This window comes from Schistocerca serialis, chromosome 1 (genome assembly GCF_023864345.2).
Source record: "Schistocerca serialis cubense isolate TAMUIC-IGC-003099 chromosome 1, iqSchSeri2.2, whole genome shotgun sequence".
In the NCBI taxonomy this organism is placed as follows: domain Eukaryota; kingdom Metazoa; phylum Arthropoda; class Insecta; order Orthoptera; family Acrididae; genus Schistocerca; species Schistocerca serialis.
Window position 1 is genome coordinate 752,574,817 of NC_064638.1, and position 25,980 is coordinate 752,600,796.

Here is a 25,980-nt window from a genome sequence, read left to right on the forward strand (position 1 = left end):
ATGTCCAACGCGGATATGAAACGTTGTCCTCCGGAACGCCATCCCAATATGCTAACCACTGCTAACCAGTTCTCTACCTCGCTCGGTAAAGAAATAAACACAAGGTTTCCGTAACGTATATACACGGTAAAGGAGTAGTACGTAAGTTCTTAAACAATGCTCTAGATGAATCTCTAAGTTTATATCCAAACACTATCCTAACGACAATTTGTTGCAGCCTGAACTTGCAGATAGCTGCTTCATAGTTTCCCCAAAATGTGACCCATAATTTAAGGCGAGAATTAAAGTAGGCGTGATGTGCACCCTTTACTGTTTTCTGCTTTTCTCACTTTCAGGATTTTATTGAACAAATAAGATAGCAAGTTTGCTCAATTTTGAGTCAGATATTGTTTATGCTTATATCATCTAATGTTGGTTTGCAGTTATAGTCGTAAGAATATGGTTTCTACACTCTTAGCATCTGGTTTATCGTTGTGAGAGGTTACGAAGATGTACATATGCTTGTCCGAAGTATGTACGTATGCTTGTCCGAAGCATCGCTAGATTTCTTTGTTTATTTTAAGGTGGTTATTCTGTGCCCAGTAGTTAAGTTTCTCTGTGAAAGTGTTTACTAGTATCTGTAACTCTTTCTTGTTTCCCCATTTTAACAGAACTATGCGTGTTTTCTGCTAATGTGACAGTTTTATGGGCTCCACATTTAAGCTCAGATTATTGATGCGTAAAGGAACAGAAGTGGTACATTTCCGAGCTTTCAGGTATACCATATTTAATTAGATTTTACTCTGATATGTGTTCAGAAATAATTTCAACATTTACATTAGTGAGCTTGATGCTGAATTCTCGCAAACGATTACTGAGGAAGGAACTGATCCAGCCGTTGGATAGACCGCAGAATTCACAAGCGTCGACAGCAGAATCTTATGTTCTGCCATTTCAAAAGCTTCTGATCGCTTGTAGTTGGTGAGGTCGTGTGTTTGGTGTCTTGTGCAGTGGTGGCGACTGAGGTGGTGATCGGCCCTGAGTCGTGCTCCCTGGTGTGCCCCTTCTGCCACGCTTCCGTGAAGACCCGGGTGGACGTCGTCAGCAACAGCAGGACACACTGCAGCGCCTGCGTCCTGTGTCTGGTGGGGTAAGGCGCTCTTACACCTGTTGCCGCTCGCCGGTTTATCATGCTTTCCTTACTATAGCATTTCGTAGTTATCGCTTTGCTTTTTTCTGATAGCGTTGTTTTCTAAACGCAAACGACGTTTTAACTTCGGAAGTAACATATTAACGGGCCTTCACACGTTCAGTAATACTGTCAGACCATCAATATATTAACCGTCTGTGAGCGCGTATTGACCTATTGTCGGTACTAGAAATATTGATGGTCTTCAATGTGTTCTCAGCATTGCAGAACTATAGACCTATATCTCTAACGTCGATCAGTTGTAGAATTTTGGAACACGTATTATGTTCGAGTATAATGACTTTTCTGGAGACTAGAAATCTACTCTGTAGGAATCAGCATGGGTTTCGAAAAAGACAGCCGTGTGAAACCCAGCTCGCGCTATTCTTCCACGAGACTCAGAGGGCCATAGACACGGGTTCACAGGTAGATGCCGTGTTTCTTGGCTTCCGCAAGGCGTTCGATACAGTTCCCCGCAGTCGTTTAATGAACAAAGTAAGAGCATATGGACTATCAGACCAATTGTGTGATTGGATTGAAGAGCTCCTAGATAACAGAACGCAGCATGCCATTCTCAATGGAGAGAAGTCTTCCGAAGTAAGAGTGATTTCAGGTATGCCGCAGGGGAGTGTCATAGGACCGTTGCTATTCACAATATACATAAATGACCCTGTGGATGACATCGGAAGTTCACTGAGGCTTTTTGCAGATGATGCTGTGGTGTATCGAGAGGTTGTAACAATGGAAAATTGTACTGAAATGCAGGAGGATCTGCAGCGAATTGACGCATGGTGCAGGGAATGGCAATTGAATCTCAATGTAGACAAGCGTAATGTGCTGCGAATACGTAGAAAGATAGATCCCTTATCATTTAGCTACAAAATAGTAGGTCAGCAACTAGAAGCAGTTAATTCCATAAATTATCTGGGAGTGCGCATTAGGAGTGATTTAAAATGGAATGATCATATAAAGTTGATTGTTGGTAAAGCAGATGCCAGACTGAGATTCATTGGAAGAATCCTAAGGAAATGCAATCCGAAAACAGAGGAAGTAGGTTACTGTACGCTTGTTCGCCCACTGTTTGAATACTGCTCAGCAGTGTGGGATCCGTACCAGATCGGGTTGATGGAAGAGATAGAGAAGATCCAACGGAGTGCAGCGCGCTTCGTTACAAGATCATTTAGTAATCGCGAAAGCGTTACGGAGATGATAGATAAACTCCAGTGGAAGACTGCAGGAGAGACGCTCAGTAGCTCGGTACGGGCTTTTGTTAAAGTTTCGAGAACATACCTTCACTGAAGAGTCAAGCAGCATATTGTTCCCTCCTACGTATATCTGGCGAAGAGACCATGAGGATAAAATCAGAGAGATTAGAGCCCACACAGAAGCATACCGAGAATCCTTCTTTCCACGAACAATACGAGACTGGAATGGAAGGGAGAACCGATAGAGGTACTCAAGGTACCCTCCGCCACACACCGTCAGGTGGCTTGCGGAGTATGGATGTAGATGTAGATGTAGATCAATACATACTGAACGTGTGAGCTCAAGTATTGACCATTTGACAATATTCTCCATTCTTATGATGCTTACACAGCTTCATGAATCAGCCGCAAGGCGGTAGTGTGCACTGTTTATGATTTCACTTCGCCGTTGTCTAGGCTACAGTAAAGCAAACCTCTGATTAAATTTTTCAAGTAGTTTTTTAACACAAAACAATTGTATTAGGCCTATATAGTGGTAATCGTTGTATATACGTACCAAATTAGGATGGCCAACGGAGGATTCTCTATGAAATTGCTTACGTTATGAATTTGAGAATATAGTACAGGATGGTGAATTACAAAGCAGTTCGGAAAACTGTTCCACTACGAAAACTACTTCATACACACACAGAAAAAAAGTTTTGTATCACCTCGGTTCTTAGAGTTCTGGAACCTCTACAGAAAATTGGATTAGAGACCAATGTAATCATCATTTCCAGCCTTTTTACTGCTTATGAAAACCACACATTGCATGTTGTACCACCATACAGCGAGACTTTCAGATGTGGTGGTCCAGATTGCTGCACACACCTGTTCCCCATATATCCAGTAACACATCCTGTCGCATTGATGCATGCTGTATTCGTCGTGGCGTACTGTTCTCACGTTCATCAAGGCACTGTTGGTCCAGATTGTCCCACTCCTCAACGGCGATACGGCGCCGATCCCTCAGAGTGGTTTGTGGGTCACGTCGTCCAAAAACAGCCCTTTTCAAACTATTCGAGGCATGTTCGATAGTGTTCATGTCTGGAGAACATGCTGGCCACTCTAGTCGAGCGATGTTGTTACCCCGAAGCAAATCAGTACAAGATGTGCACGATGGGGGCGCGAATTGTCGTCCATGAAGAAGAATGCCTCGCCATTACGCTGCCGATATGGTAGCACTACTGGTTGGAGGGTGGCATTCACGTATCGTACATCCATTACGGCGCCTTCCATGACCACCAGCGGCGTACGTCGGCCTCACATTACGACACTCCAAAACAGCAGGGAACTTCCACTTTGCTGCACTCGCTCGAATGTGTGTCTAAGGCATTCAGCCTGACCAGGTTGTCTCCAAACACGTCTCCGACGATAGTCTGGTTGAAGACATATGCGACACTCGTCGGTGAAGATAATGTGATGCCAATCCTGAGCGGTCCATTCGGCATGTTGTTGGGCCCATCTGCACGCGCTGCATGGTGTCATGGTTGCAAACATGGATCTCGCCATGGACGTCGGGAGTAAAGTTGCGTATCATGCAGCCTATTGCGCGCAGTTTGAGCTGTAACACGACGTCCTGTGGCTGCACAAAAAGCATTATTCAGCATGTGGCATTGCAGTCAGGGTTCCTCCGAGCCATAATCCGTAGGTAGCGGTCATGCACTGCAGTAGTAGCCCTTGGGCGGCCTGAGCGAGGCATGTCATAGACAGTTCCTGTCATATCTCTTCCATGACCGAACAACATAGCTTTGGTTCACTCCGAGACGCCTGGACACTTTCTTTATTGAGGGCCCTTCCTGGCACAATGCGGACGCGATCGAACCGCGGTATTGAACGTCTAGGCATGGTTGAACTACAGACAACACGAACCCTGTACGTCCTTCCTTGTGGAATTACTGGAGCTGACCGGCTGTCGGACCCCCTCCGTCTAATAGGTGCTGCTCGTGCATGGTTGTTTACATCTTTGCGCGAGTTTAGTGACATCTCTGAATAGTCAAAGGGACTGTGTCTGTGATAAAATATCCACAGTCAACGTCTATCTTCAGGAATTCTGGGAACCGGGGTGATGAAAAACGTTTTTTGATTTGTGTACTTTTCATGTATACTTTGCAGGTGGGCCAGGTAGTCTGGTGGTTAACTGTGTAACTGGAACATTTCTGTTACCTTGCAAATTAATATACGGGGTGATAAAAAAGTCAGTATAAATTTGAAAACTCAATAAACCACCGAATAATGTAGATAGGTAAAAATTGTCACACGTGCCTGGAATGACATGGGGTTTTAGTAGAATAAAAAAAAAGCGAAGTATTGCGAGGCGCGTGAAAGATCTCTTGCGCGCGTCGTTTGGTGATGATCGTGTGCTCAGCCGCCGCTTTTGCCATGCTTGGCCTACCAGGTCCCCAGACCTCAGTCCGTGCGATTATTGGCTTTGGGGTTACCTGAAGTCACAAGTGTATTGTGATCGACCGACATCTCTAGGGATGCTGAAAGACAACATCCGACGCCAATGCCTCACCATAACTCCGGACATGCTTTACAGTGCTGTTCACAACATTATTCCTCGACTACAGCTATTGTTGAGGAATGATGGTGGACTCTTTGTCTTACTTTGTTATGCTAATTATTGCTATTCTGATCAGATGAAGCGCCTTGTGTCGGTTATTTTTTGAACATTTGTATTATTTTGGTTCTAATAAAACCGCATGTCATTCCAAGCATGTGTGTCAATTTGTACCTCTCTATCTACATTATTCCGTGATTTATTCAGTTCTCAAATTTATACTGACTTTTTGATCACCCGGTATTCAAGAACTCTCAATCGGAAACTAAGATTAACTTCTAGTAGCTGGGGGTCAAAGTCGTGTAAAATTTTGCAGTTGATACCATGGCTGCCTTTTCACTCTAAAATTATTTATTTGTAAAAACGAATATTGACCGTGTGGCCACTATTATGCGGAAATGTCAAAACTTAAAAATCATCTGACAAGCACAGGATCTTGTTTCATTATATTTTCTTCCCAATTGCGGCCTTCTTGTGTGTACTGCACTCTGTAAGTTGCATTGTAAACATGTTGTTTTTATTTTGCTCAATTTTTGCTTACTTTCGTAATGTGAGGTGGTGTGAATGTTTCCATATTTGGTTTTGTTTCTTACAAAGCAAAACCTAATTTCGTCGCATGGTGTTCTGTCGACTCTCACTTACTTGTTACTGTTTACGAGTCCGTGTGTGAACTGCTCTATTAAAAAGCATTGTATGTATTTTGCCCATATACGACTTTAGTTTTGTTCGCGCTTGTGTTTCATGCTTCCTTGGATTTAACGGTGCCCTTCAAAATTTTCATTGGAGAGGACTTGTTGCCTTTAAAATGTCCTCTTTATAGTGCCTGTTAATAACAGATGAACAAATTTGTGTAACTACCGTTGCATTTGTTTTGCTCTTACTAGAAAGAAAGCTCTAGTCATTAAGACTACAAAGTATACTCATCTACATCTACATCCATATTCTACACACCACCGTTAAATGCATGGTACCCAGTGGCGAGAAGCAACACCATTCAAAGACGAGTTACATACATTCCGTGATAAGGTGTAATAAAGGTGAATACCAGTTCTATTAAAAGTGCTAACATGGTTATCCATTTTATGCGACAAAAAGATGGAAGAAAAATAATATAGAATACGAGCAATAAACAGACAGCTATTGATAAACTTGCAGCGCTCCAAGTGGCCTGGCGGTGAACCAGGTTCTTACTGCGGGAAGTCCCCATATGAGTTCACCCACGTGGCCTACACTACTTGCCCGTGACCAAAGGAGTGCTGAGGAACCAGCACGAGCGCCTGTGCTCCTTGAGCCAGCGTTGGAACGGCCTGCCTTGGACGAAGACGAAGGAAATGTCGACTACAAGATTTACCTTGCTATCGACTGTGGACGCGGGACAGCGGTCGAACATGTAACAAGGAAAATCGCCAAACAACTATGTGATTTGAAAAGCTATTTTATTTTATTTTCGTAACCAGTTTCAGCTGTTCAATATGCCATCTTCAAGAGTTGTTGTCAAGTCTTCGAAGGATGCAATTGAAATACGAACTCACGACATCCAGACTTATGAATGTATATAGAGGAGTTGCATATGGGGACTGAAGATGTCATACTGAATTACCGAAACTGATTGTGAAAATGAAACAAAATAACTTCTAAAATCGCACGGCTGTTTGGCGATTTTACTTCTTAAATACAAGATTTGTGTTCTGGTAGAAGGAATACGTCACGCCCAAGAGAGGTCAATCTCCAGCAGAACTTTCACTGTTATATGACTTTATCATGGTATTGCTTATAAAAGCAACATTTTGGCCACTACTCCAAGTTGTCTGCATCAGGATGATATAATTTGTGAATTAGCTAAAAGTTGCACCCTTTTTATTTCCTGAACGGTTCAGTGTACTGAAGCGATGTCCTCGACAAATGAGAGCATGCGGTGGGGCACGTAAGTTTGTTGTGTGGCTAATACTCTTAACTGTTTTACCAAAAGAGATACTGAAGCAAGTTTTTTTATGGAACAATGTATTAAAGGTATTTAAAATTCTTCTGTCAAAATCACATATTTAAGCCACCATACGCGATTTTTTATGTTTATACAAAATATTGTCAGTCGTATGTAATGAAACATATTTACAATTTGGTCTGCTTTACAGATATAAAAACAGTTATTTACAAAAGATACTGAGGCGCGATTTTACTTTCTGTAATTTATGTTCAAGTTTCGCTTGCAACAGAAAGTGGTGTTTGCTTGTACATTTCTGAAGTATTTCTTAATTTGGTACTACTAGTTGTTGCCTAATGTCACGTTCGTTAGCAGCATCACACGTTCCTTCATATGAAATACGTCATAAAATAGAACCATTATCCTGGCTAAACAGGTCAGACGAGGTAGACAGAAAAATTCTCCACGGAACGAGAAGAAGAAAAAACAAATCAAAAAGAAAACAAAATCAAAATAAAAAAGAAATATAGTGAGCAGTACCATGCAACAAAGTAAGGGGTGAGTGAGTTGGTAATGATGTGGAGAATATATATATATATATATATATATATATATATATATATATATATATATTATTATGTGCGATTGGACCCATACGGATCACGCAAAGCTTTTCCGATTCAATTTTTTAATTCTCCAAACTTCTCTCATTCTTTCCCCATGAATTCTCTTTCTTCCCCCTGTCCATTTTGTCCCCTGTCTCTTGCAAACTTCATTCTCGGGTTGTACTTTCCAACTATTGATTTTTTGCCTGTATACATTTCTGTTTATAACTTCAGAAGAATTTATTTGTGCATTTGCTTTTGGTTTCTTGTATCCAGGGTATGGTTTTCAATTTTTCAATGTATATCAAAATTTTGTGGGAGAGTCTGGGTGTTGGGAGTCTGTGGATATGACCGTAAAATTTTAGTCTTCTTTTCCGGATGTCTGCGGCGAGGTTAGATAATTTTTCTGTTGTTTTCCGAGACTGTAACCTGTATCCATCTTCCGTTCTTTTTGGGCCAAGAATCTTTCTGATAATTTTGCGTTCCTCTTTCAGGATGCCTTCCAGGTCGCCTTTTCTATGGAGTGTGAGTGTTTCGCTGGCATATAGTGCTTCGGGCTTGATTACTGTATTGTAGTGTCGTATTTTTGAGTGAATGGAGAGACACTTTTTATTGTAGATGTTGTGGGTTTTCCAGTATGCTCTTTTCAGTTTTTGCAGTCGAACTTTTTGTGCAGTTTTCTCTCCCCCTGTGGGGTCTAGGACCTCGCCTAAGTATTTAAAGAATGGAACTCTCTCAATTTGTCCATATTTTGTAGTCAGTTTTTGAGTTTCAAATTTTGAGCAGATGAATTTGGTTTTTTGGAAGGAAATTTGTAGCCCAACTTTTTCGGCGCATTCTTTGAGAATGTCTATCTGTTTAATTGCTGTGGTCTCGTTTTCTGCTAGAATGGCCACGTCATCTGCAAATGCCAAACATGAAATTTTAATACCATCTTTAGATCTTCCTAGTTGTATAGGCTTCCAGTAATTTTGATTCTTCAGTTCTTTTTCCCATTCTCGGATGACTTTGTCTAAGACAAGGTTGAAGAGGAGTGGAGACATGCCGTCACTTTGCCTGACGCCGGTTTTGATCAGGAAGGGCTCTGATATTTCACCCAGGAATTTTATCTTAGAAGTTGTGTTTGTGAGCGTTTCTTTGATAAGGTTTAGGGTTTTCGGATCGAGTCCTAGCTCCTCAAGGATAATAAAGAGAGATTGCCTATCGATTGAATCATAGGCCTTTGCGAAATCAACAAAGGAACAAATGATCGGACTGTTTCTGACTGCTTTGTATTTTAGTGTTGTCTTCAAATTGAAAATTTGTTCTGCACAGGATCGGTGAGGGCGAAAGCCAGCTTGGTATTCACCAATACTGTGTTCGAGTTGTTCTTGTGTTCGTTGAAGAAGACAAGCTGAGAGGCTTTTATAAGTGAATTGGAGAAGGGAGATTCCTCGATAGTTGTTTATATCTGCCATGTCTCCCTTTTTATGCAGTGGATGAATTAGGGCGCATTTCCAATCTTCTGGTAGTTTTTCTGTCTGCCAAATGTCTGTGATGATTTGAGTGAGTTCTTTGAGGGAATTTGGTCCAAGATTTTTAAGTAGTTCTGCAGTGATATTATCTTCTCCGGATGCCTTGTCGTTTTTCAGTCTATGAATATGTCTTTGGATCTCCTCTAGTGTAGGTGGTGGGGATTCTGGATTTGTGTAGATAGCAGTTTCTTGAGGGAATCTTGAAGAAGGTTCAGGGCAATTGAGGAGTCCGGAAAAGTATCTTGCCAGCTCCTCACAATTTTCCCGATTTGTGAGCGCTAGTTTTCCATCTGGTTTTCTGAAACATAGAATATATATATATATATATATATATATATATATATATATATATATATATATATACAGAGAGAGGGGGAGGGTGTAATTATTTTTTAAAAATGATTAATTGTTCAATGATTTTGTATAGTGTCTGTATTCCAACATGTACTTGGTTATTAACAAGCTGTTTATTGGGTGTTAGTGCTTTGTATATCTGCCAATTTTCTTGAAAAGGGAAGAACTGTCTGTTTTTACTGATTTTTATAATCTGTATACATTTTTCTATTTTGTATGGCCTACAACATTCTTGTTTGTGGCAGTTTACAAATGTTGAGTAGTTTGTGTGGTATTTCCATAAACAGATGTGCTCTTTACGCCTTGTGTCACACGTCTAGGCTGTCAAACTCATGTGGATAATTTCGCAAACTTTGCAACTGAGTCGGAAGATACTAGACTGTTGGTACGTGACTGGTTTTGCTTTTAGTTTTGGGGTGTGTTTCTGTACTGAAGTATTTGTTTTGTAGTCAACGTTTGTGCCCAGCGTTTCGAATTTATTACCTATACTGACTGCATAGTCTAATTTAATCATTTTCAAAATTTCCTGTAGATTGTTCCAGTTTACAGGGTTGGTTGCTCCCCTGAGACTGCGATAGCTGTGAGCATGTGGGTGCTATTCTGTCATTCTGCACAAAAGATTTATCTGAGATGTACCCTTTACCCTGTGGCTCCTGCAAGATGCAATTTGCACCCCTACACAACTACAGAAATCAGACAGACGCTCCTAACGTTCTAAAGAGAAATGCCTGAAAAAATTTCAGCAATAAATATCTTCTAGAGTCGTCCACTGTAAGGAAATGACACAAAAATCACAAAATTTCTTACTAACTAGTCAGATACTTGGTTACTGGAGTAGTGCTAATTAGTGTAAGAAAAACATGAAACTAACAAAAATTATTATTTATTTTGCTAAAATTCTGAGAAATCATGATGGCACTTTTAGTTATGAACAAGTTATTCCTGGGTTCTTTTCGGAATGTGAAGTTACCTCTTGAGGATAGGATTCGCTAATGAAATTTCTACACAAAGTTTGATTGTTATTGACTTGGCAGAATGGATGAGAGCTGTGTCTACTCAACTTGAATAATTATCCATTAGGATGTTGCTAGGTACAGTCGAGGCTGTCACGTGTGAAATGCAGTGAAGTGTACTGTTGTGGAGGAAATATGGGGCTTGCAAGAGCTGTAGCACACAATACTGTAAGCTGCGATGACTGCTGTCTGCGCCACTCGCTGCTGACAAATAGGATAACTCTCATTCTATCTGGATTGACCTTCGCCAATCAAACTCTCCATATGCCTTGATTAAGTCAAGGACTCCTATTCGCCCGAGTCTAACTACTGGCGTGGTACACCGGTCAGATAACCAGTCCACCATGATGCCACTCAAAAATTCGTTCGCAGGCATTTAACTATAACTCTGTCCATTCACACCGCACAATAAGTGTGGCGGCCAACACAGTGAACAACACTTAATCGCAAGGACTCATTATAGAGTCGCACTCCGATTCGCTCTTGACAGAGGTGCTCTCCCAGTGAAGTACTGAGGAGAGACCTGTTCCTCGCTCTTTGAGTACACGTACGAGCGCACACGCTCTCGTTACGTGTTCTCGCTCCAAGAGCAACAACAGAATGGCCCCTCTCCATGCCAGACGTGAAGGGGTATATCTTTCGGTCTCTTCCATTACTCCTACAGCTCAAGGCATCAGGAATATTGTCTGCCAATCAGCATTGCTCTTCTAAGACGGGAGAATGACGTTTCGTTTAAGGCGACCAATCCGGAAATCTGTAGCATCGGCGTTTGGCGTTTTCTGTCTCCCTGTGAAAATCTCTGAAACTGCATGCTATATTTGTAAAGAATGCGTAGGCTGGGCGCTCCCACACAATGTAGCGGAATTTGCTTTCAAGCCGAACATGGGGTCATTCTTCCTTTCACTCGGGCAAACGCTGTCCGCTCCATGGGCGGTCGAGGTTGACTCGTCCTCTGAAGGGACCGGTCTCCTGGCGTGCGGTCTGCCTCTCTCGAACTAAAAGCTCCTGTGACCCTCGTGTCTGGAATGTATGTGTGTACGCCAGCCTGGAACATTTCAACCATGGTACGCTTACTTGTTATTTGAATATCGTTTACGTGAATTCATACAACATTGACTTTATATTATCAAGTTTGGGTTTGAATGAAGCGTCTTGATGTGCGGAATATGTAAGCAATGAAGGTCAGGAGACCGTGACATCTCACATAGCTATGTAAATTTTTCTGTTGAAATGGTTCATCTGTAGTGTCTTTATTTTTTCGTTTACCTACTATTGTTTCTTTGTGCTCATTTTTAATGATATCTGTCTTAAAGTGTTTTGGAGGGATCTTACTGAGTATGTTTAGTATGTATCTGATTGCACCTCCTCTGTGATTCTGTACATGGTCTGCAGTTCGTTTATTTTTGTGTCTTTCGTTATGGGTTTTCTAGAGATGCCAAATGGCTGTGATTATTTTCTTATAGTTACATCCTTGATGTCGAATATGTTTTCTTTTTATTCTTGTATTGTAAACTTTATATTCCTATTTATGTCTGTGTCTAATTGTTGTATTTTGCTGTGAAGATCATCTACCCTGCATATTGATGAAGATAATGATATACTTCTTTGTAGCAGCAATCGAAAGCTCCTGAAAACACGAATACAGTGATATAACGCTTGTTGACACTGACATTCAAAAGTATTCCAGAAATGTGCTGAAACAAAAAGGAAAGCAAGCCGGAATCAGCTATTGCCGTATGAATTCTGACTCTCAAGCCAGGCATCGCCGCTGCATCAGGGCTTTCAAGTATTTATTTGTTTGCAAAAAGGCTCTTCGTTTGACCGTGAGAGAGTACACACAAAGACACTTGAAATAGTTTTGCCATCCCGTTCTGATACGGTAGAAATTAGCATTCAGTTTTATTTAGATTAGTGCAATTTACACTTTACTAAGTGTTCACTCAAAGCAAAGTTCTGACGCTGTGGCTGACGGGAGCAGTTGTTTCGATGCAAGTCGAATGGCCTTCGTCGGTGCCCACAGCTTTCATGGAGAACTTTGGCTAACAGACGACACTGTGCTCTGTCAGTGCATCAAACTACTCGTAAACGAATTTGTCAGTTTCGGTTATTGGGGAGTGGATGTCCTCTGTACATGATTGTAATCACAGGGTGGCATCAACACGGAACAGTATGGCTACAACAATGTCATTGCACTAGTGCACAATACTGGGAACTAACGCGGGTGTGAACAGAAATAGGGGTATATCAGTCCCAAGTCATGTAATGCCATTCGACTTCTATGGAAACAACGGCTCCCGCCAAACGCAGCTCCGAGAGTCTTCTTAGAGTTAGTAATTAATATCTGGGTCGTATAAAGTAGAACCAAGAGAAAATACGTTCTGTCGTAGTAGTGCAGGCCTGTACTCATGCTGTATATAAGACTGAGTATGACATGAATATACATCGTAACAGCTGATTCCATGCATTTTACTTTTCCGCTTTTGCACATTTCTCAGATACTTTTGCAAAAAGTTTCAACATCAACGTTACCGACTGTAATGTCACCGTACTCGTCTTTTCCAAAACGTTCCATTAAAAACACATATTTACTTCAATGTCTCAGTTGATACGACATTAAGAGTAATACATACATCAAAACAAAGAACCCTATCATACATGTATGGCAGGAACCTCATTTCGGTATTTTGAACCGTTCACGAAATTAAACGGATTCACCCTGCATTTACTACTCGGGCTGTGGTGCGCAAGGTCATTCATCTGCCGCTACCCTATGGCATGACGTTTTATGCAACCCGCAGTGTTATACACACATTAAAACAGGTTTTGCATCACCCCGGTTCCCAGAACTCCTGACGATAGAAGTTAATTGTGGATATTGTCTCACAGACACATTCTCTTTGACTGTTCAGCGATGTCACTAAACCCGACCAAAGATGTAAACAACCATGCATGAGCAGCGCCTATTGGACGGAGGGGGTCCGACAGCCGATCAATTCCAGTCATTCCACAAGAAAGAAGGAACAAGGCTCGTGTTGTCTGTAGTTCAACCATGCCTAGACGGTCAATACCGCGATTCGATTGCGTCCTCATTGTTATCTTGTGCCAGGAAGGACTCTCAATAAGGGAAGTATTCAGGCGTCTCGAAGTGAACCAAAGCGATGTTGTTCGTTCATGAAAGAGATACAGAGAGACGGGAACTGTTGTGGATGACCGCTACCTACGGATTATGGATCGGAGGAACCCTGTCAGCAACGCCACATGTTGAATGATGCTTTTCGTGCAGCCACAGGACGTCGTGTTACGACTCAAACTGTGTACAATAGGCTGCATGATGCGCAACTTCACTCCCGACGTCCATGGCGATGTCCATATTTGCAACCACGACACCATGCAGCGCGGTACAGATGGGCCCAACAACATGCCGAATGGACCGCTCAGGATTGGTATCACGTTCTCTTCACCGATGAACGTCGCATATGCCTTCAACCAGACAATCGCCGGAGACGTGTTTGGAGGCAACTCGGTCAGGCTGAATGCTTTAAACACACTGTGCGAACGCAGTTGGCGTGTTAGCCGACTGCTACTGACAGCCAAGACGATGGGAGAGTGTATCACCTGCATTAGTCGTCACGAGTCATTCTGCCATTCCAGATAGTTGAAAATGACAACGGCCTATGATCGTACAGCAGCCAGTTTCTTTCACATATGGAGGAAATGCCCTGTAGTCTCCAAGAGTAGAAAGTGTACGTGAAAGGGCCTGGGTACCCGACTGTTCTACCAGCGCGTACTTACTTTAACGGACTGTCAAATACTCTTAGAGCGATGTGTGCTCATAGGCAACTGACTCATATGGAAGTGCTGTGTTGATGGGATACTGGTACTGTCCGCCACGGTCAAGAGAGTACGTCGGCCACTCACGTGCCTCGGATGTCTTCAGATCCTGTACCGCCCGTCGACTTGAGAGTAACACCTACATGATGTAATGTTCTATCCTGGCAGCAATGGATACGCAACAGCTTTGCAAACTGGGGATCTGACCGTACAGAATGGCTTGCACTGGGCCTGCAGTGCTTTGGCGTAGAGTCTCCGCTGCATCCTCAAGCGAATTTGGAGTTGTTATTTCTGGACATGTAATGTTCTCACTTTACGGGTATTCGTGCATCTCTCCTGCAATTACCGTCGAATGGAGGGTCGGTCGATATGCTCCATAAAAAGATGTGCTTGATATCATCCCTGTAGATGAAATAGATATTTTATCCCTGCTAGATACTTGCAGTGACGCATGTTCTCCCAATATGAAATACACAGGCGTGAGTATACGGTGTGTATCGTTAATAATAGTGAAAACTGACAAGGCTAAAATATACGATAATAGGAGCAAGAATGCTCCGGTAACGAGCTGTTTGCGAGGTAAATGTGAATGCGTGGTTACCAGTAGCCACTGACTTCACTTCGAAACGTTATCCTAGTTAGTACAAATGGATTTGAAACATAAACTATTCGATTAAATCTCCAACTAACTCGTCCGAAAGCGTCAATGATCTACTACAGCAGCATGTTACATGTACATTCAATGTACATTCATTGTACATTCGTACATATGATAAGGAAGTGTTCCAAGGGTCGTTCTCACTTTTACATGCAGTACTGCACTCGATGATTCGGTGAATAACGGATTATTTCCACCACTCCTGAATATTTAGAATATTTAGACAACAGTGTACATTTCTGAGCTCCAGTTTTTCAACGTTATCAACGGAAGTGTTTATACTTCATCCCAGACAGGAAAATCCGACGGATTGAGGTCAGACGATGTTGACGACCATGATATCAGCTTGCTCGATCTGTCCATTCTGGCCCTTATTGGCGGTTTAGACGTCATCTCAGATCAGCATCAATAGTCCAGTGCTCCAACATACATCTATATGGGGCGTTCAATAAGTAATGCAACACATTTTGATTTTGAAAGCAGGTTGATTTTATTCGCTATCCAATACACCATAGTATTCCTTACTCTTCGGGCTAAAAAACCCAATTTTTAAATACAATCTCCGCTCACGGCGATTGTCTCACCACATCTAACTGGGAGGACCTATATGCCAGTATGGTAGCACTCTACTGGTCGACGTCGGAGCGAACATCTTGCCTCATCAGTAACTCCCTCATCAGCCACGTGCTACCTCCTGCAGAGTGCATCTGTCATTAGACCAAACAGACGGAAGTCTGTAGGTGCGAGATATGCGCTGTAGGAGGGATGAGGAAGAACACTTCACTGAAGTGTTGTGAACTCTTCTGGGGCGCACGAACTTCGGTGAGGCCTAGCGTTGTCTTGGAGAAGGAGAAGTTCGTTTGCATTTTGGGATGATGTTTGGTTTGTGGGGCGCTCAACTGCGCCGTCATCAGCGCCTGTACAAAATCTCAACTTTTTCGCAGTACATTTTCATAGACAGTCCAATCTAGCTACTGTCACGAATGATGATGATTATGATGATGATGAAATGACGAGGACAACACAAACACTCACCCCCGGCCAGGAATCGAACCGGGGACGCCGTGATCCAGAGGCAGCAATGCTAGCCATTAGACCACGAACCGCGGACTCATTTTTGTGGCGACGAACATGCTGATGTCTTTTCATCAATTTCCTGACGGTAACACAGTACAATTAAGAGTTGATCGTTACGCTATGAGGGAGGACGTCAAACATAATAACCCTCTTAGAGTCCCAGAATACAGTCACCATGACTTTACCGACTGAAGATGAAGCTTTGGATATTTTTTTCAGAGGAGAGGTGGCGTGATGCCAATCCATGGATTGCTGTTTTGTTTCTGGTTCGAAGTGATGAACCCATGTTTCATCGCCTTTGACGATGTTTGACAAAAAATTGTCACGATCAGCTTCATAACGCGCACAAATCCACGCAGATGGTCCTTCGTTGCTCTTCATGGTCTTCTGATAGGCAGCGAGGAACACAGCGGCGCACACGTTTGATAACCCAACAGGTGGACGATTGTGTCACCACTACCAACAGAGACGTTCAGCTGCACAGGGAAGTTTCTGATTCTGATCAGTCGATCACTTCGAATGAGTGCATCAACACCTGCCAGGGCTGCAGGAGTCACTGCAGTCTCTTGCTGGCCAGCACGAGGGTCAGGTTTCCGTCTCGCCGAACGATTCACCGTTCTTTTGTTCACTGCCAGATCTCTATAGAAATTCTGCAAGCACATATGAATTTCTGCGACGCTCTGGTTCTCCCCCCAAAAGAGGGTCTGAGGATGACAGTGAATGGTCGGTCCCGATGGGTCTGCCACTGCCGGTTGATGGAGAGAATATGTATACTATAGTCGGTTCCTTTAAACTAACCCGCCAGGTTAGCCGAGAGCGCTAATGCGTTGCTTCCTGGACTCGGGTAGGAGCGCCGGCCCCGGATCGAATCCGCCCGCCTGATTAACGACGAGGGCCGGTATGCCGGTCAGCCTGGATGTGGTTTTTAGGCGGTTTCCCACATCCCTCTAGGTGAATACCGGGCTGGTCCCCACGTCCCTCCTCAGTGACACGACTCGCAGACATTTGCAACACATCCGCACTTTTCCATGATTTACACTGGACGCAGACAGATGGGGTACTCTGATTCCGTCCCGGGGGAGCCGGGGTGGCGGCAGGAAGGGCATCCGGCCACCCCTTCGCATTAACATGCCAAATCCGATTTAACCACGCCAACCCCGCGCACAATGTGGGACAAATGCGCAAGCGATAGAATAGTCGGTACCTTTAAACTCTACTGGAGGAATATAACGAGTCTTAGGAGTGTGGCTGACCAACATATAGCGAAAACCACTCTCCAGACTAAACGCGTTTGACGATAGCGCGGTTTCCTGCAAGGACTGGTTACAAAAGCCTCAAACCCGTAAAACGGAGATTTTTAAAATAAAACTGTAAGCTGACGGATGCTTCCACGCGGATGATTCAAAACTGTTCATTAGAAGTGTTGTCGGGGGGGGGGGGGGGGGTAGTTTCATATTTTATTTTTCTCTCTACTCAAAGGGGGGCTGACGCTCCACGTCAGTGAACTGAATTGTTCTAGGTGTCGATAAAATGTGTGCAAATGTACCCTCCAAAATTGAGATTGCAGAACTGAGGATTATTAAATGAAACAAGAGTTATAATTAAATTAGATTATTACAATACAATGAATATTAAACAGTGCAAGTCCACTCCCGTAACTGAGTGATCAGCACGTTAGACTGCCATGTAGCGGGCCCCGGTTCGATTTCCAGCCCGGTCGGAGATTTTCTTCGCACGAGGACTGGGTGTTCTTTTGTCCTTACAATCATTTCATCATCATCAATATGCAAGTCGCCCAATGTGGTGTCAATTGAAGAGACTGGCAGCTTGGCGGTTGACCTTGCTCAGGTCGAATCAGCAGCTCATAAATTCCATTCGATTGTTTCTTGTTTTCTTTCCTTTTTTTGTTTTGTTTTGTTTCAGTGGCAACCTGTGGCACCATGACACGGTTAAACACAGATAAACACACAAATGAGTAGCAACCTGTGGCAACTTTACTTTCATGTCCCTGGCATATCTGACATAGGCCTTGGGGGGAGGGAAAATCTAATAATCACACAATAAATTTACTTACGATCTCGGGATGCCTGGTGATTGCCGTAAAGTTAATGGTAGTATATATGACGGTAGTATCTGTTCCCGAAAGAACAGTTACCGTGAATGACCATGCAGCTTTGCTAGAAATGAAATGATAATTAAATGGACACCCTAGCTGCAAACAGGCGTTGATGTACTTCATTGGGGACATGTTGAAAACGTGTGCCCCGACCGGGACTCGAACCCGGGATCTCCTGCTTACATGGCAGACGCTCTATCCATCTGAGCCACCGCGGTCTCAGAGGATAGTGCGTCTGCAGGGACGTATCCCTTGCACGCTCCCCGTGAGATCCACATTCCCAACATGTCCACACCACTACATTCGTGCAAGGGATAAGTCCCTGCAGACGCACTATCCTCTGTGCCCGCGGTGGCTCAGATGGATACAGCGTCTGCCATGTAAGCAGGAGATCCCGGGTTCGAGTCCCGGTCGGGGCACACATTTTCAACATGTCCCCAATGAAGTACATCAATGCCTGTTTGCAGGTAGGGTGTCCATTTAATTATTATTTCATTAATGGTAGTAACTCATACTACAGAAAGGAAAAGCGTCCCACCAGTGGGCGAAGTTGAAAGCAAATTGTTCACTACTCACAAAATGCAAGTTTTCATAGCTAAGCTTGAAGTAATAGGATTATGAAATAGTGACTCTTATTTCCCTATCCTCGTCTCGCAGCTGCTGCAAGATCTCACCATAGTATTGCAGGTTATGGTTCAAGTGGCCGCAGAATAATTCACTGCTCTCTCTCTCTCTGTTGCCTCTCTGTCTCGTCACAGACCAGTGACTCTTTCTAAAATACTGTAGGGTTTGTTTACGTTAGCCAATTGTGGCTTCCGCAGGGTCGGAGCATTCGGTAGTCTCTCACAATTTCAAAGGCCTGGGACTGGTCGTCCCCTGCCTGAGATTTTCTGGTGAAACAGCCAGCTTTCGACATCTTGCATACAAACGTGCATTTCAGGTAAAGAGAGAAACTTCTCATTCCATTTCCTAGTAGTAAAATGTTTTCGCGAGGCATTGCTCTACGGCAATGTTATCTGCGTTTCTGTACAATGGGTTAACTTCCTGCAGCGCTTGGGCATGGCAACAGCCTCCTTCTGTTGTTCAGTAATCCCTTGGACCATCCCCAGTGGCCTTTTCAACAACTTGCTCTGGAGGCGACTCTTAGCTTCGGCCAATGTGCGATCCTGCTCATCGCCTCACAGAGCTTTCAACATTTCCCACTGTTACATTTCTTCAAGTGTGACTTAAAAGTAGGAGAACAGCAAGACGGCATGAGGTATGAGATATACACTAAATATCACTAGTACCGTAGTGTAACAGCTTTACTGACGTACACTAAATATTCCGATTAAATCAGAGTTCCATTACCGATTTGCATACGTGGTGAGACTGCTCCCGATGCACTGTCTTGTCATAGTCTCTAACAGGATATATCCATTATTGACCCGCCCGCAGAGAAGGAATATTTTTTCTTTTTGTTCGACCCCAGTGGCTGTTGGAGTCACACTAAATGTTTGTGTGTCAAGTGTTTCCGTATTGTCCTGTCACAGTTAAGTCTATATGCTGTAGCCGTAATGCTATGCTCTTTGGGAATCTTTCACATTATAGACATGAATATCGTTTCATATTGAAATCTAATGAAGAATAATTTTCCTTCGTACAAGTTCACCACATTACACAATGATTCATTAGCTCCTCAATAGTTCTAGCACACGTAACTAGGATGTCATCAACAAAGGCGACTATTCATTCTGTGGTTTCATCCGGATATACTAACGTGAGGATTAGTTCGACAGTGAAACCTCAATCATCGCCCCATGCGGGCTTTACTTGATGATTCGTTGTGTTGTCTTCGTTTCTCGCTCGCCTGTCCAGCGCATGACCCACGCAGTAGTTGCAGCAACAGTGATGGAAAGTGCCAGGCACATCAGAGAACAGTAAAAACCACGAAAGATTTCAACAACAGAAGAGATGTCAATACGCTGGATGGTTACGAAATCTAGAAGTTTCGTTGATGAGATCATCGATCGACAATCCCTGTATAAAGTCAAACTATCGCTTTGTTAATGCCATAATTCTATCTATTAACCAGAAGCTGTCGAACCATACCCGTGCTATTTAGAGGTTTTGATAGATATAGATTATGATCCTTGATTTATCTTCTGGTACTCGTCCAATCCATGCGTGCAGTATCTGCGTTGTAAAGTATACAGGCAGAAATATCGGTAGCGCCACTTCATCAAAGTAAACGTCCTTCCCATGCAAATACATTCGTCAGTGCTTGAACAGAACCCTGTTGGCAAGCAAAGCGCATCCCATCATATCTTCTTTTAAGTACTCTAACCCTCCGTACGTGTACCAACGCGTACCACGACTCATCAATGCAGGTGACTCTTTCACATGATGTGAACATCCAGTTGTGCGTTTGAGCATAGGTACACGTGTAGAAGCTGCGTCTTTTATTTCTCACTTTCCCGGTACATTTTGTATCCATATCACTACTTCACATGTCAAAATTTTTCTTAGATACTTTTTGTTGTAAATGGCTATTGCTGGATGAATGGTTGTCTGGAGAACGGTTTGCAAACCGAAACTGGGGAAAATTAGCCAGTGTGAAACTATGTAGTCTACTGTAAGTTTCGTCTGTCACAAAATTTTTCTGAGTCGCCCCCCAATTTAATAAAAATTGGGAAAATTTAATAAAAATTGGAAAAATTTAATATAAGAACTGAATTAATCACTGAATTGGTAAGTATAGCTAGCATGTTAATATTAATGAAAATATCGAAGTGAACATACGGATTGAGCACATGAAAACTATTTAAGTACTGTCGTTAAATCAAATAATTCACGGCAAGCAGGAGCTTACGCCTGAACAAAAAGAATAAGATAATCAAACAAAGACTACAAATATAAGGCCAGCCTTTGCGCGGGTTTGTCTGAGAAATAGTGATCACAGTTTAACATAGTTTATTACAATAAAACATCATATTAAAAATTCACAAAATAATTATAAACTAAGATCTGTCGCTAACTGTTGTGTAATTAAATAAAATTATAAACAGCCGGCCAGTTGCAATGGATAGAGCAATTCTTTACCTAGTTTCTCCTTGAAGAAGACAAATTTATATTTGTCGAAACCCAGGTAAAGAATTTCTTTATCCATTGCAACTGGTCAACTGTTTATAATTTTATTACGTGAAACCGTTGCTGTTGTGCAGCTATGTTTAAAATATTGTTGTGTAATTCATTATCTCACTTGCTATTGTATTGAGTGTTGTGGTGCATAGCGGTGATAAATGAAAACGAAATCTTCGGCACACGTGGGAAAAGTTCACATAAACATACGCACTCAAGAATAGAGACAAAAAGAATTATGCCCGTCACATTAAGTCAGAAGCTCAGAGGTTCATACCTCTCTCTGTGACTGAATTAATGTGAATTCCTAAGGGACCAAACTGCTGATGTCATCGGTCCCTAGACTTACACACTGCTTAAACTGAATTATGTTAATAACAACACACACACACACACACACACACACACACATCCATGCCCGAGGGAGGACTCGAACCTCCGGCGGAAGGGGCCACGAACTCTTTTCGACAAAGAAATTTATCTCCATCACCTTGCACGTCAAATTAAGCTACACTGGAAAGAAACACCCGCAAATGCCGCAAATGTTCATGAACAAAGCAAAATTATTAAGGCTCGTGAATACTTCAAGATCACAGATATACGGCATATTGACACAAATAGCAGGTTGGTTGATTTGGGGGAGGGGACCAAACAGCGAGGTCTTCGGTCCCATCGGATTAGGGAAGGTAATCGGCCGTGCCCTTTCAAAGGAACCACCCCGGCATTTGTCTGAGGAGATATAGGGAAATCACGGAAAACCTAACTCGGGATGGCCGGACGCGTGTTTCGACCGTTGTTCTAGCGAATGCGAGGCCAGTGAGTTAACCACTGCGCCACCTCGCTCGCTGACACAAATCCCTGAAGATTGACCATTCATCTTGAAACACTGTATACCCTGCAAGCCACCTAGTGGTGTGTGGCGGAGAATGTTTTGTGTACCACTCTCACTTCTCCCCTTTCCTGTTCCAGTCGCTAATGGTTCGCGGGAAGAACGATTGCCGGCAAGCGTCCGTGAGGGCTCGAATCTCAAATTTTATCATCAAGGTCTTTTCGCGAGGTGTACCTAGGAGGTAGCAAAATATTTGTCGCCTCTTCGAGTAAAGCACACACTCGGAACTTCTCCTGCAGCGTCTCACACTGGAGTCGGTTCAACATTTCGGGGACGCTTTAGTGATGACTGTATGACATGTAACGAAACGTGTGCTCGTCTTTGGCTCTTCTCTGATTCCTCTATCAATCCTATCTGGTACGGATCCCATACTGACGAGCAGTATTCAAGTATTTGGCGAACGAGGGCTTTGTAAGCTACTTTCTTTGTTTTATGTAGCCCTTCCACTTCAGTCGTTTCGTGCACGCACTCCTCGGTAATTTATGGAAGTAACGCTTCCAGTGATTGTTCTGCAATAGTGCAATCATGCAATAAAACGTCTTTATGTATATGCAGTACGTTGCATTTGTTTATGCTGAGGGTCAATTGCTACTCCCTGCACGAAGCGTGCATCCTCTGTAGGTTTTCCTTCACGGATCTTGAATGTTGTCTGATACATCATATATCTTCTTTTCTTTGTTTTGCTACTGCCTTTACCCAGCATTGTGCGCAGCGTCTGCAGGATTAAGTACGGATTTGGCATGGTTAAGTGAAGGGGTGGCCAGGTGCCCTTCCTGCCGCCACCCCATACCCCTGGGGACGGAATTAGTTTACCCCAGCTGTCTGCGTCTAGTGCAAATCGTGAAAGAGTGTCAATTTGTTTCATATGTCTGCGAGTCGTGTAACTGACGCGGGACTTGGGGACCAGCCCGGTATTCACCTAGTAGGATGTGGGAAACCGCCTAAAAACCAATCCAGGCTGGCCGGCACACCGGCCGTCGTCGTTAATCCGACGGTCGGTTTCTATCCGGGGCCGACGCGCCTACCCGAGCCCAGGAAGCAGCGCGTTAGCGCTCTCGGCTATCCTGGCGGGTTGATACGTCATATATGCACTGCGGTTATTGTGGAAACATCTACATCTACATACATACTCCGCAATCCACCATACAGTGCGTGGCGGAGGGTACCTCGTACCACAACTAGCATCTTCTCTCCCTATTCCACTCTCAAACAGAACGAGGGAAAAATGACTGCCTATACGCCTCTGTACGAGCCCTAATCTCTCTTATCTTATCTTTGTGGTCTTTCCGCGAAATGTAAGTTGGCGGCAGTAAAATTGTACTGCAGTCAGCCTCAAATGTTGGTTCTCTAAATTTCCTCACTAGCGATTCACAAAAAGAAAGCCTCCTTTCTTCCAGAGACTCCCACCCGAGTTCCTGAAGCATTTCTCTAACACTCGCGTGATGATCAAACCTACCAGTAACAAATCTAGCAGCCCGCCTCTGAATTGCTTCTATGTCCTCCCTCAATCCGACCTGATACGGATCCCAAACGCTCGAGCAGTACTCAAGAATAGGTCGTATTAGTGTTTTATAAGCGGTCTCCTTTACAGATGAACCACATCTACCCAAAATTCTACCAAATACCGAAGACGACTATCCGCCTTCCCCACAGCTGTCATTACATGCTTGTCCCACTTCATATCGCTCTGCAATGTTACGCCCAAATATTTAATCAACGTGACTGTGTCAAGCGCTACACTACTAATGGAGTATTCAAACATTACGGGTTCTTTTTCCTATTCATCTGCATTAATTTACATTTATCTGTATTTAGAGTTAGCTGCCATTCTTTACACTAATCACAAATACTGTCCAAGTCATCTTGTATCCTCCTACAGTCACTCAACGACGATACCTTCCCGTACACCACAGCATCATCAGCAAACAGCCGCACATTGCTATCCACCCTATCCAAAAGATCATTTATGTAGATAGAAAACAATAGCGGACCTACCACACTTCCCTGGGGCACTCCAGATGATACCTTCACCTCCGATAAACACTCACCATCGACGACAACGTACTGGGTTCTATTACTTAAGAAATCTTCGAGCCACTCACATAATTGGGAACCAATCCCATATGATCGTACCTTAGTTAAGGTCTGCAGTGGGGCACCGAGTCAAACGCTTTCCGAAGTCAAGGAATATGGCATCCGTCTGATACCCTCCATCCATGGTTCGCAAGATATCATGTGGAAAAAGGGCGAGTTGCGTTTCGCAGGAGCGATGCTTTCTAAAGCCGTGCTGATACATGGACAGCAACTTCTCAGTCGCAAGGAAATTCATTATATTCGAACTGAGAATATGTTCGAGAATCCTGCAACAAACCAATGTTAAGGATATTGGTCTGTAATTTTGAGGATCCGTCCTTCTACCCTTCTTATACAGGGTGTTACAAAAAGGTACGGCCAAACTTTCAGGAAACATTCCTCACACACAAAGAAAGAAAATATGTTATGCGGACATGTGTCCGGAAACGCTTACTTTCCATGTTAGAGCTCATTTTATTACTTCTCTTCAAATCACATTAATCATGGAATGGAAACACACAGCAACAGAACGTACCAGCGTGACTTCAAACACTTTGTTACAGGAAATGTTCAAAATGTCCTCCGTTAGTGAGGATACGTGCATCCACCCTCCGTCGCATGGAATCTCTGATGCGCTGATGCAGCCCTGGAGAATGGCGTATTGTATCACAGCCGTCCACAATACGAGCACGAAGAGTCTCTACATTTGGTACCGGGGTTGCGTAGACAAGAGCTTTCAAATGCCCCCATAAATGAAAGTCAAGAGGGTTGAGGTCAGGAGAGCGTGGAGGCCATGGAATTGGTCTGCCTCTACCAATCCATCGGTCACCGAATCTGTTGTTGAGAAGCGTACGAACACTTCGACTGAAATGTGCAGGAGCTCCATCGTGCATGAACCACATGTTGTATCGTATTTGTAAAGGCACATGTTCTAGCAGCACAGGTAGAGTATCCCGTATGAAATCATGATAACGTGCTCCATTGAGCGTAGGTGGAAGAACATGGGGCCCAATAAAGACATCACCATCAATGCCTGCCAAACGTTCACAGAAAATCTGTGTTGATGACGTGATTGCACAATTGCGTGCGGATTCTCGTCAGCCCACACATGTTAATTGTGAAAATTTACAATTTGATCACGTTGGAATGAAGCCTCATCCGTAAAGAGAACATTTGCACTGAAATGAGGATTGACACATTGTTGGATGAACCATTCGCAGAAGTGTAGCCGTGGAGGCCAATCAGCTGCTGATAGTGCCTGCACACGCTGTACATGGTACGGAAACAACTGGTTCTCCCGTAGCACTCTCCATACAGTGAGGTGGTCAACGTTACCTTGTACAGCAGCAACTTCTCTGACGCTGACATTAGGGTTATCGTCAACTGCACGAAGAATTGCCTCGTCCGCAGGTGTCCTCGTCGTTCTAGGTCTTCCCCAGTCGCGAGTCATAGGCTGGAATGTTCCGTGCTCCCTAAGACGCCGATCAATTGCTTCGAACGTCTTCCTGTCGGAACACCCTCGTTCTGGAAATCTGTCTCGATACAAACGTACCGCGCCACGGCTATTTCCCCGTGCTAATACATACATCAAATGGGCATCTGCCAACTCCGCATTTGTAAAAATTGCACTGACTGCATAACAACGTTCGTGATTAACACTAACCTGTTGATGCTACGTACTGATGTGCTTGATGCTAGTACTGTAGAGTAATGAGTTGCATGTCAACACAAGGACCGAAGTCAACATTACCTTCCTTCAATTGGGCCAACTGGCGGTGAATCGAGGAAGTACAGTACATACTGACGAAACTAAAATGAGCTCTAACATGGAAAT

General features: G+C 43.4%; 1 protein-coding gene and 1 non-coding gene across 3 annotated transcripts in view; one reads left to right on the forward strand and one right to left on the reverse strand.

Annotated features, from left to right (window-relative positions):
- LOC126482072 (lipopolysaccharide-induced tumor necrosis factor-alpha factor homolog) overlaps positions 1-25,980 on the forward strand; it is a 349,685-nt gene that overhangs the window by 318,009 nt on the left and 5,696 nt on the right. For both annotated transcript variants that reach the window (XM_050106051.1, XM_050106059.1), the window contains exon 5: positions 991-1,129. In XM_050106051.1, coding sequence (XP_049962008.1) covers positions 991-1,129 — 139 coding nt within the window. The remainder of the gene's footprint in view (positions 1-990; positions 1,130-25,980) is intronic.
- Positions 18,209-18,282, reverse strand: Trnat-ugu (transfer RNA threonine (anticodon UGU)). The gene has a single exon. It is a non-coding gene; the product is annotated as a tRNA-Thr (tRNA).